General features: G+C 40.1%; 1 protein-coding gene across 3 annotated transcripts in view; it reads right to left on the reverse strand.

Annotated features, from left to right (window-relative positions):
* The window catches only part of CCNI (cyclin I), a 34,357-nt gene extending 21,820 nt beyond the window's left edge, over nucleotides 1-12,537 (reverse strand). The window contains exons 1-2 of one of the 3 annotated variants that reach the window (XM_059066940.2): nucleotides 11,677-12,537; nucleotides 3,636-3,792 (exon numbers count right to left, since the gene is read on the reverse strand). In XM_059066940.2, the coding sequence (XP_058922923.1) occupies nucleotides 3,636-3,749 (114 nt within the window). In that variant the 5' untranslated portion in view covers nucleotides 3,750-3,792; nucleotides 11,677-12,537. The remainder of the gene's footprint in view (nucleotides 1-3,635; nucleotides 3,793-11,676) is intronic. The other 2 variants (XM_067035877.1, XM_059066941.2) reach the window with 2 other exon arrangements.
* Between the last annotated feature and the right edge of the window lie 198 nt (nucleotides 12,538-12,735).

The following is a 12,735-nucleotide window of genomic DNA, read 5'->3' on the forward strand; positions in this document are numbered from 1 at the left end:
CATCAACAGCAGAATGGATAAATGAATTCATATGATGGAATAATACATGGAAATGAGAATTAAATTAACTATGGCTACATGAAGTACCATGGATGCATCTTACACCATAGAAAATGCTGAGCAAAGGAGGCCAGTACACACTTTATGATTCCATATATAAATATAATTCAAAACAAGGAAAAACTAATCTGTGATATTAGGATAATGGTTTCTTTGTGGGGAAGGAATAGATGGTAGTAACTATAAGAGGACACAAGGAGGTGCTAGTAATGTGGTGGTTACAGTGTTATTTTGTGAAAATTTGTAGAGTTGTACACTTATGATCCGTATACATATACTTTAAGAAACTGTTTACTTAAGGAAAAGAAACAAAACCTATGGGCAAAATAGATTTATTTGTTTACCAAGTCTACAGATACATTACATAACAATCATAATTTTAAAGCCAGAAAAATGGGCCAGCATCAACAATTTGAAACTTAGTAAGAATAAATATGAAACAGTGCACCTAAGTTAAAAATTAAAAGTACACCTAGGATAAGGGAAACTCCGCTTAAAAGTAGAGAAACAAAAACAACAAGGTTTTAAAAACAAGTTCAGTGTAAGCCAACAACGTGACACTGCTGCCAAAGCATAAAATTATTTTTGATTTAGGGCTATATTAATGAAATTATCAATCCAAGATAAAGTGAGGTAATAGTTTCAACTTTATTGCTCATTAATGACCACAACTCAAATGTCACAATTTAAGAAACACAGTAAATTTAAAGAGTATACATAGAGAAAGAAAAACTGAGAGGCACAATCTTGTCAAATGAAAAATGGTTAAAGAACAAAGGATATTCAACCAGGAGAAGAGATGACTTTGTGAGCTTAACACCTGACTGTAAGTAGATAAAGGGCTATCATTTAAAATATAAAATGAATATTTTCTGTACTATTCCAGCGGAGAGAACCAGAACCAGTAAGTAGCCACTAGAAAGAAGCAGTTTTCAGGTTCAATTCAGGGAAAACTTTCCAATAATTGATAGAGCTTTTCTATGGTGGAATGGACAAAGTATCCAAAGTAGAGGATCACTTATCTGAGATGTCAGAACTTTTTTTTAAAATTTTGTGGTTAGACTAAATCAGTGTTTCCCAAATCTAACGCATATCAATAAAACTATGAAGTTTTTTTAAAATACAAATTCCATAGTTGCCACCACAAGCAACGTAGGTCTGGGAAGGGCCTGGAATCTGTTAAGAAGCCTCCTGGGTGATTCTCATACACCTAGTAGCCCAGTGGTTCAAGATCCTATATTTGAAAATCATAAAATCAGATGGCCTTTAAGCTTCCTTCTCAAAATTCTAATGGAAATCATCTTTATATAAACAGCTTGAGGCAAGGTTTACCTTTGTATATCAAAAGCACTATGTATATCAAAATAAATCGAGAATATCTGAAAATACATGTCACTTTAACCAGTCTTTTTTTCTCCCAAATTTGTAACAAAATTGCTGTGTACTTGAAAATACTACTATTAAAGAACTCCTCTAACCTGGATGAATTATAAAGAAATGATAATCAACGTTCATTTAACAAGTGTTTACTGTGAGCCTATAATATGCCAATAAACAAAAATGACAACTCTACCTCAATGGAACTTGGTCAAATCATCAGGGAATTATAATATTGTGTGCTATCATACAGCAAGTATAGAGTGCTGGGGGAGCAAACAGAAGAGGAGTGGATAGGTGTTTAATATTCTTGCATGACCACGCTGTCCTAAACTGCAAGATAGGAATAATGTAAATGACAAGGGAACTGTGAGAGAATGACCCTGAAGTAGAGTTTAGGAGAAGGAAGGGGTAGGAATAAGAAAACTAGAGAGAAAAAAGCTTTACAATATTTTATTTTTCTGTTTTAACCAGCACCACCACCCCTCCCCCCTGCAAAAAAAAAAAAAAAAAAGAAAAAGAAAAGTTGGAAAAGATACATGCATAGTTTAGACGCTAAACTTTAGAGACAAAATTGTTTCTCTTATGCAAGGAGGAGTCAAGAAGAAGAGAAATCATGGTTAGAAGCAATATTGGAGAGGGAAGTAGAAAAGCCAGTCCCTGAGAGTCACAGAAGAAAAAAGAATTAGAACCAGAATAGAGAAGTGTCCCTAGGGTTATTCTGTCAAGTGGCTCAAGCCCCTATAGCTCTTTACTCCCATCTCTATTTTATCTCCTATACCCACCAGACCAAGTCCACACACATTTTACAAGAATTAAGTACGGCTTCTACCTGACATTACTAAAGGCAAAACCTTAAATAGACCCCTCTTAGAAGTTCTGATAGTGTTCTGTTCTCTGGTCTAACATCTTAGTAATATTTGTTAAAATACCTATAAAAATAGGCCAGATTAAGTGATAATATAGCAATATACTATAATCTTGGTAGAATATCACCTTCGAAGACCACGTTATAAAAGTATATCATTGTTGGTTGCATGCTGACTCAAGGAGATAGTAGGAGAAAAATGAAAGAAATGGTTCTAAAAGCAGCTGTAATAAAGCTTTGAGGCTTACTAGAATAGTGTTCAGAATATGGCAGATACTTAATAAACATTTACTGAATGATTGAATCCCCAGTCATCTAAAAATCACACAAGCATACAAAAATAAAAAATGAAAAACAAAGTATAATGGGAAGATAACTGCCTAGGTTCAAAATTATAACTCTACTACTTACTAGTTGAAGTCTTGAACAAATTGGGACTACTGCATTTTTCAAAGGATTAAATAAGATATTAAATGTGATAGTACATGCAAGTGCTCCTAGTATAAAAGGCATTCTTTCAGGCTAACTAATCTTCAATTCACTAAATGACAATTAGATAACAGTAAATGGAATACATGTATTTCTTTAGCTTGTGGGAAAGAAGATAAAAGTAGGTTGGAATTAGAAAAAGCATTCAGATATCAATAACCTATGAGCAAAGATTAACCTAAACCAACACAGGGGGAGCTTAGATACTGTCATTTGCCTACACATACCAAAAATTTCTCGGCCACTACTTTTTATCCCAAACACAATGCTAGATACTAGGGATAAAAAGATGTATAAGACATGTTACATAGTAAACTTTTGGGATAGACAAATTTCATAGTTATTTGGAAAAAATAACTATATGAAATTTCTAAAAGCCACACAGCCAACAGTAACTGAAAGGTCAGCTGCTGATTATGTCCCTAGAAGCTTTCAACATTAACATTACATTAGTAGTTTAAGTGAATTCCTTATAAATATTCATGAAAGAGAAAGTTGTTGATCACTAAAGACAAGGATTTGACTGTGTTCAGCCTCTGTGGCAAACTATGTATCTAGACATAAAGAAGGCTTATTATTTTAAGTATTGTACTACAAGAAAAGAGAAGGGACATACCTAGCTTCCTAAAGGTGTAACTCAGATAAAACAAAACAAAGAAAAACAATTCGTTTTTGTTTTGTTTCAGAATGAAACAAGGAGATGTTTCTCAAGTAAAGAACAGAGTATATCTTTAATGGTACATATTTCTCCAATACAGTGTCAAGATGCTATTACATATGATAGTAGTACTCTTAGTTCTAATAAAAGTCACCTGTCTAGAGTGAAAAGAGAAATCATTACCTGATTTGTAGGCATTTTCGGCACATTCACTTTCCACATCTGGGCTTCCCTGGAGATTGCCTTTTCCAACAGGAAAGACAATCTCTGGTTTTCCAACGGCCCTGGAAACTTCATGATATCCTTTGGATCTGCCTGCCACCCTGCTTGATGTAGCTACCTATAAAATCAAACATAAAACAATGCTCTATATTTAATTATATATATAGTAACTGTAGCATTATATAAATATGTTGGTCCTTATTAAGCAATTCATAAAACAAAATAAAAATGTTATGAGGCAATATAGGATTTTACAGCTCTTTAAGATATATATTAAAATGTTACCATAATCATCAGTTATCTAAAACATTCTCACTTTAAATCTGAAATTCAGTTGTAAAGTGAATAAAAACATGACCATATATTTGACAACCTTAGGACTTTGATCAAAACATTATCACTGTGTCAAAAAATTTTAAGTCACAGGCTTTTTAGACTAGGAATTCTTAGTAGTAGTTGTCCCAAATATTTCTCTTAAAAATCTACACAGATAAGGGCTAAACCCTCTTTTTATTAAAAAAAAAAAAAAGTTACATCAATTACATTAAATCCCACCCATTTCTATTGAATCAGTATGAGACTATCCCCCCCTTTAAGTATGAAACCATCTTGAATTGTGCTCCCACTAGTGTCCACTAGCTACACGTGTAGCCATTAAAATTAAAATTGAATAAAGTTAAAATATAATTCCTCAGTCACACCAGCCATTTCTAGTGCTCAGCTGTCACATGTGGCCAGTGGATACTGCACTGGACAGTGCAGGAAAGGAACATTTCTATCAATGCAGTAATTCTACTGGACGATGTTGATCTAGAAAGCTCAACAGTAGAGTAACTGGAACTCTAAAATGAGTAGTAAGTCTGAAGAGCAACACAGTACAAGGCATCTCAGAGTCCGAGAGACGTTTCTACGTTTTGTTTTGCACAGGGTCCGGACGCGCAGGCTCAGCGGCCATGGCTCACGGGCCCAGCCGCTCCGCGGCACGTGGGATCTTCCCGGACCGGGGCACGAACCCGCGTCCCCTGCATCGGCAGGCAGACTCTCAACCACTGCGCCACCAGGGAAGCCCTCCACGTTTCTTAAAAGAAAGGGAAACTATAGAGGTTTGACTGTGTATAGAAAATTGGATTGAGAAGCTGCTAAAGAAAGAATGTGAAAAGACTCGACTACATTTATGAAAGCTAAGCAACTGAAAAGGTTATTAAATTCAGAAAAAGATTATGCAAGAAAATAAACATAATAATACACCACAATATTTACACAGCAATAATAGTGAAAATACTGAATAGAGATTTCAACACAAACGCTGTAATAAAACTACACTGGTAGAATGAGGGGTGTTGGGAGAAGGCAGAATGAGAGCCTCATCTTTATATTTCAGAGGAAAACCATAAATAATATCTAAAACTTAAATATCAAAAAAACAGCAATAGGTAAGTTACTTGAAAATATGATCTTAAATAACAAGAGAAATAGGTAAGAGCTGAGAGTGATTAACCTCTGGGGAATGAGAAAACGGTGGAGAAGCCAAGCAGCATGGGAATGTGGTTTTTCATTATAGACCTCATATAACTATTCCCTTTTTTCAACTCTGGACCTGTACTACATATATACTTCAAATTTCAGGGATTCTTTTTTAAAAATTTCAATGCCTAGAATTAACATATGAAAAGCTCCTAATTTTTGATAAAAATTTAAAATTTGAAAAAACAAAAAATACAAACCTAATCTTCAATTTCCATGTTCCCTCTACCCCAACTTCAGCTACTATCCTCTTTCCTATTTATCACTCCACATACTTCACTTACTATTCAACCTCTGGTTAACTGGATTGTCATTTTTTTCTTTTTGCTTCTTTAAACTCCTGGGTTTTTGCAATTTTTCGATATCAAGCATGAAGTGCTTTTCATACTAAGCAGAAAAAAGTTAAATAACTTAGAAAGTGGAAAATAATAACTATCCTGAAAGGTCCAACTCAAAGGTAATTTCTTCCAAGAACTATTTCCCCTAATAAATTATAAATTCCCTTGCACTACGAATATCATGTTTTTATTACTCACAGTGCCCATTGCACAGTATCCTGATGAAACAGACACAACCAAAGGCTCATTTCAACCCTCGGGGCCAAAAACGAAAAACCATAACCAAAACAAACAAACCCAAGTCTAATCTCTTTCACAGGTGAATTCTTCAAATGTTTAAAGGCTGCTATCATGCTCACCAGTTCATCCACTGCATTGCTGAAAAACCATTCAAGAGTTTCTCACATGACATGATTTTTGCTCTTCTAAATTAAGACCAGTTTAATTACTAATGCAGTCTAAGATCATTAGCTTTTTTTTTTTTTTTTTTTGCGGTACGCGGGCCTCTCTCTGTTGCGGCCTCTCGCGTTGCGGAGCACAGGCTCCGGACAGATGCGCAGGCTCAGCGGCCATGGCTCACGGGTCCAGCCGCTCTGCGGCATGTGGGATCTTCCCAGACCGGGGCACGAACCCATGTCCCCTGCATAGGCAGGCGGACTCTCAACCACTGCTGCCACCTGGGAAGCCCCATTAGCTATTTTCTTAGAGGCTACACCACATTATCAATTCAGATAAAATTAATGCTCAACTAAAACTCTTAAGACTTTCTAAGGTAACTCTTAGGTGAACTTCCCCTCCACCTGCCCCACCTCACTTTGTATGGGTTTTTGGTGCCGTTGGGGGCGGGGAGGGGCGTTACATCCTTGTTCAGGACCTTAAATGCATTTTTTCCTTAAAAAAAAAGTCACCTTGTTAAATTCTATCTACTGTTACATTCTGCTTAGATGTTCTGAGATTCCAATTCTATTGCATTAGTACTTTTCTCAAATTCTCCACAATTAGATAAACAGAGTCACTACAACTTCATTGAATGCAAACATAAATATCAACCTCAGAAACAGAGTATAAACTAGATGTTCACCTGTCTAGACGTATTTAGAAGAAACACCTATATTGGATGGACACTGAACTTCACAGGTTCTAAGAACTTCTTCTAAACCTAATTTTAGTCTGTAATTGATTAACTCCTGTCAAAACCTACTTATTTCATTCCTTTAGCTACTCTCAACAGGGTGGCTCACCAGCATCTGCCAGCCTTCTCAGCATACCCCAATGGGTGGCTGCCCCTAGTAATTACTCTTCCTTTACAATGATTCCTTTGAAGATTACTTTAAGGGTAGGATGGGTGGGGGACCTGAGAGGAACATATAGGATAGAATCATGTAAAGAAGTATAAGATCAGGTTCAAGGGATTCTTGTTCTTCAATCTTCTATAATTAAGGTTCTTAATAAGACTTCCAAATATTTAGACGATATAACAACTTTTTTAAAACAAAGGAATCCGGGTCAAAGAAGAAATCATAAGGGAAATTAGAAAATACTTTGAGATGAATAAAAAAGATCAAACATACTAAAACTTACAGGAAACAATGAATACTTGTAAATGCCTATATTAAAAAAGATCTCCAGGGCTTCCCTGGTGGCGCAGTGGTTGAGAATCCGCCTGCCAATGCAGGGGACACGGGTTCGAGCCCTGGTCTGGGAAGATCCCACATGCCGCGGAGCAACTGGGCCCGTGAGCCACAACTACTGAGCCTGCGCGTCTGGAGCCTGTGCTCCGCAACAAGAGAGGCCGTGACAGTGAGAGGCCCGCGCACTGCGATGAAGAGTGGCCCCTACTCGCCACAACTAGAGAAAGCCCACGCACAGAAACTTCTACGCAGCCAAAATTAAATAAATAAATAAATAAAATTAAAAAAAAAAAAAGATCCCCCAAAAAAAGATCTCATATATATAACTGAATCACTTTGCTATACACCTGAAATACAATATTGTAAATCAACTGTACTTCAATAAACAAGAAGAAAAAAGATCACAAGTCAACACTCTAACCTTCCACTTTAAGACACTGGAAGAAACAGACCAAACTATACCTAAAGTCAGAAGAAAGAAAATAATAAATATCAGAGTGGAAATTAAGGAAGTAGAGAGCAGAAAAACAGAGAAAAATCAATGAAACCAAAAAAGTTGGTTTTTTGAAAAGATCACCATTAGCTACACCGACCAAGGAAAAACAGAGATCAAGTACTAAAATCAGAAATACAGAAGGGACATTACTACCTATGTTACAGAAATAAAAAAGGATCATAAAGAAATTTTTATTAACAATTGTATGCAAATAAATTGGACAACTTAGATGAAAAAGACAAACACCTAGAAACAAACTATCAAAACTCACAACAGAAAAAGCTGAATAGTCATATACCAAGTACTAAAGAGACTGAATTAGTAAAGAAACTAGTGTCAAAGAAAAGCCCATGCCCCAGTGGCTTCGCTGGTGAATTCTACCAAACATTTACAGAAAAACTAATACAAATTCTTCACAAGCTCTTCCAAAAAATAGGGGAGGAGGCCTTCTCATTTTATGAAGCCAGTTATTATCCTGCTACCAAAACCAAAGACAACAACACGAAAACTACAGACCAGTATCTCTTAAATACAGATGCAGAATTCCTCAACAAAACACTAGCAATCTGTATCTGAAAACATAAAAAAGGGACTATACACCATAACCAAGTGGGATTTAGCTCAGGAACGGCAAAGTTGGTTTAACATTCAGAAATCAAGGTAACACACTGTATCAACAGAAGAAAAGAAAGCAATCATTCTTTGCTCACAATAGGGAAATGTAACAAAGGGAAAAAAAGAGTTCAAATTTCCTTAAACTTTAAAAAATGAGGTATAAATAATACAAGTGAGAAACAAAAAAGATGGAGGACACCTGTGGGGATGTTCCAGATTTTCCAAGCTACAGAAAAATAAAAGTGCAATACCTTACCCTAGACTGGATACTGTACTGCTGAGAAAAATGCTATAAAGGTCATTTTGGGGTCAACTGAAATAATGAGAATTTGGACAGATTTGACAAAAGTAAATTATCAATTTAAAATTTACTAAAGTTGGTAACTTTACTGTGACTCTATAAAATATCCCTATTCTCAGGAAATACACACTGAAAAAATTTAGGTGTAAAGGGCCATAATGAATGCTGTAGAGAAAGGGGGTATTAGATGAGGGGAGCAAAGACACGATAAAACATATGGAGTAAAAGGCTGAAAATAAGTGAATCCAGATAGTTTCTTTCTGAAATTATTTACAAGTTAACAATACAGAAAAAGCAAAACAAAAACAGAAACCATAATTTATGAGAAAATGTTCTACACTCGTTTTTACTGTCTTTTTTTTTTTTTTTTTTTGCGGTACGCGGGCCTCTCACTGTTGCGGCCTCTCCCGTTGCGGAGCACAGGCTCCGGACGCGCAGGCTCAAGCGGCCGTGGCTCACGGACCCAGCCGCTCGGCGGCATGTGGGATCTTCCCGGACGGGGGCACGAACCCATGTCCCCTGCATCGGCAGGCGGACTCTCAACCACTGCGCCACCAGGGAAGCCCTCTACACTCGTTTTTAAAATATGATATGATACAGTGGAGAAAGCGCTGGCTTGAATTCTATTTCTTTTACTAATAATCCACAAGCCTGCTTTCTAATGTTTAAAAACAGATAATTTGAGCTAGATGAAAAATGAATCCTGCTAAGGAATAAAACACAAACACTAAAAATATAAATTTACTGTTTTAAATAACAGAACTTTGTAGTTTTATGTTGTTATTTTATGCCCATTAATGGTCACATTCAGAATTCTGAATGCTCAGATAGAAAAGTCTCTAGGAACTAAAAATCAAAAAGACTGTATTTTGGTTGGCATATTCCATAAACTTTGACCTTAAGCATTTCACATTTCTCCTCCCATTCTTTCAACTGCTGCTTCTGCTTCTTCCTCTATGTTTATCAAATACCTTAATGTCTGAGTGAACAGTTTATAAAACACTGTACAGCATTAACTATGTTACAAATCAGCATACAGGGCCTCTTGCTCTTCTGAGGAAAAGTGCTGCACAGTGCCGGGTATACAACAGAAACAACTTCATTAACATGGAATTATTGTATTTATTATGTTCAAAACACCAATTCCATTAATAATTTTGTACTGGTGCTGACTTCCGGATCTTAGTTCCCCTTATACAAAAAGGGATTTATTAATGTGACCATACAAAAACCTCATGTTCTATTATTATCTCCTTGACTTTACGCCCTTAACCTAATAATGAACTACAGGTACTTATAATTCTAAAACACCCAGCTTTATCCCAATCTCCATGACTCTCCACATACTGTTCTTTCAACTTGAAATGTCCTTCTCTAGCTTGCACTCTCCTTCCTACAGAGTTGTCATTTGCATCATATGTACTTGAACATAATTCTACTTTTGCATTTAATTGCTCCGTGAGAGCTGACTATTTGTAGGCTGGTCTCTCCTACTAACCATAAGTTCCTTGATGGCAAACACTCTCCAGAGTTTAGCAGTGTGCCAAATAAATAATAATAAGAGCTTACACTTGTTAAATGCTTAACAACGAAATACAATGAGTGCTTACTACTTGGCCAGGTATTGTTCAAAGTACTATGCCCTATTAACTCCTCGAACACAAAGGAGGGTATAATTATTAAGTCTGTATTATTATTAAGCCCCCTTCAAAGATGAAGAAACATGGACAGAAAAATGAATACCTTTCATTTTTAGTAGTATACAATCAGAATAAAACATGTACACACACTTTCAACTTCCAATCTTGACCAAGAAACATTTTAGAGTTCCATTCTAAACTACCGATACTAGGATGTCACATTGCCATGTAAACTCACTTATCTCAGTTTAACTGCAAACCATCCCGGTGCACCTTCCCGACACACGCTGATTCTACTAGTCTGCTCTTCATCAGTATTGAGAAACTTCTTCTAGTCCAGAAGCTTAGAATCTCTGATGCGTATGGTCCCAGACTAGCAAATCTGAATCCTGTCCCTTCTTTCTTAATCTATTTGCCTGTTCCCTTCTATTTCCTCTGCCACAAATGACCTGGAAAAGCCAGAAGCAGATAACGCTACTTTAATCTGTTCCGGGACAGAGACTGTATAGCACAGACTGCCTGGGCTGGAATTCTGGCCACCGGGTTCTAGCTGCCTTCTAGTGGAAAAATTAACCTTATGGAGCCTCAGTTTCACTCATCCGTAAAATGCTCCTGAACTACCTGCCCCGTGAAGATTCAGTAAGTTACAAACCACTTATAACGATGCCTCTCCGATAATAAGCCTCAACAAGTGTTATTCTTAACATCCTAAAGCCACACTGCTGCTGCTCAAATGTTGAGTGTCTCCCGCTGACAGAATGAAAACTAAATACTTCAGCCTAACATTCAAAGATCTCCAGTCTGATTCCATCCTACCTCCGGAGCGATACCTTCCACTATTTTGCCACCTAATTCTCAACTCCTAACAAAACGATCCGCACTGGAACCTCCAGCTCGGTAGAGGGGCTTCTGCCCTCTTTTCAAATTTCCGGTATTATCTGCCCTACAGGATGCAATTCAAAGCTCACCTCCTCTCCAGATTCCCCCGGACTCACCCCAACCCCAGGAAACGTGCCCCTCTCCCGAGCTCCCGCAGCGGCTCACCCCATTCATCCGTCCTCCTCCCCCACCCCGCCCGCTCTGCAATGTGAATGATGTTCCCGCGGGTCCCGCGGAGGCGTCGATATCTAGGGGCGGGGGTGTGTCCCCTTCTTTGTGTACCGCACAGGCTCGCGGACCCTAGAATGCGCACTAGGAGGCAGCTTGCTGTTGCTACAAGAAAGTTCGTCGCCGACGGAAAATTGGCCCGAAAGGGAACCCAGCGGAGCCGTTTCCAAACTGGGCAGGTGCCTGAGTTGTAGGCGCGAGGAGACAAGAGGGGCGTCCGGGAGGTTTCCCGGAGGGGGCGGCGGGGGCGGGGCTCAGCCGAGGGGCGGGCGCCGGCGGCGCGGGGCTGCAGGGGGCTCGCGCGCGGGTCGCGGGGACGCGTGGAGCCCCCCCCGTCTCCGCCCGCTCACCTTCTCCTCCTCCTCCTCTTCCTCCTCCTCCTCCTCCCCGGCACAGCTGTAGGCCTCACAGTGGTGACGAGGGGTCATCCGAAGGCCCGTTACCACCTCATTTTCCTCAGCGCGCGGCGACGGGGCGCGCGGGACGAGGACGGGGCCGACTGAGGAGGGAGAAGAGGGGGAACCGGGCCGGAGGGCACGGGCGCTGGCGCTCGAGCGGGACGCACGGCTGCGGCCTGTGGGTCGGTCAGCGAATTAGTTCCATGACGCCCCCGGACCTGAGGCCGCCGCCGGTCCCGCTCCTCCAACTGCCGCCGCTTGTGCCCGGGTGGGGAGGGGGTTCCCTCTCGCCATAGGGCGGCGGGGACCGGGGAGAGGCGGGGGGTGAGACCGGCTCTGCCCCTGCCCGGGGGAAGCGCCTCCGAGGGGAAATGGTGAAAGGGGGGGGGAGGGGAAAAGGAAAAAAAAAGGAAGGGGAAAAGGGGGGGAAAAAAATAAGAAAAAACGAGACAGAGGCGCTGCCGCGTCCGCTCGCGGGGAAGGCTGGGGAGGGAGGGGAAGGTAGAAAGAAGTGCCGGCTTCGTCGGCTCCGCCCTCGCGGACCGATTCTTAGACTCGCTCACTCCTTGTAAACAACACTGAACTGGCCTCTGGACCCTCTCCCGTTTTCCTCCCCACCGCCTTCTCCGTCCAGCGAACGTACAGAGAAGTCCGGCAAAAAGCTGGGCTGTTGGAAACGGGCTTGGAAAGTCTCTGGCATTTGGATGGGAGGAGGGCTAAAAGAAGCTAAATGTGCGTGGACTCGTTTTCCTTGGCGGAGCGGAAGGTTTCCTCTTCGACTGCATGGTGACGTAAGCGCCTCCTCAGCTCGCTGGAAGAGGCGTGCGGTGGCCGGAGAGTCCGCTGCGCATGCGCCCCAGGGAAGAAAGAAGCAGCTGAGTGCTTCGCTTGGGGGTGGGGTCTTATAGGGATGCTCCTCTGGCCGAACCGAGCGCTACGTGGTTTTATCCAGTCTGTCTTTGTCTCTGGGGCTTGTAAAAGGATTTGTTGGACAGGACCGCGAAATGTTGT

The sequence above is a fragment of the Kogia breviceps genome, chromosome 6, assembly GCF_026419965.1.
Source record: "Kogia breviceps isolate mKogBre1 chromosome 6, mKogBre1 haplotype 1, whole genome shotgun sequence".
In the NCBI taxonomy this organism is placed as follows: domain Eukaryota; kingdom Metazoa; phylum Chordata; class Mammalia; order Artiodactyla; family Physeteridae; genus Kogia; species Kogia breviceps.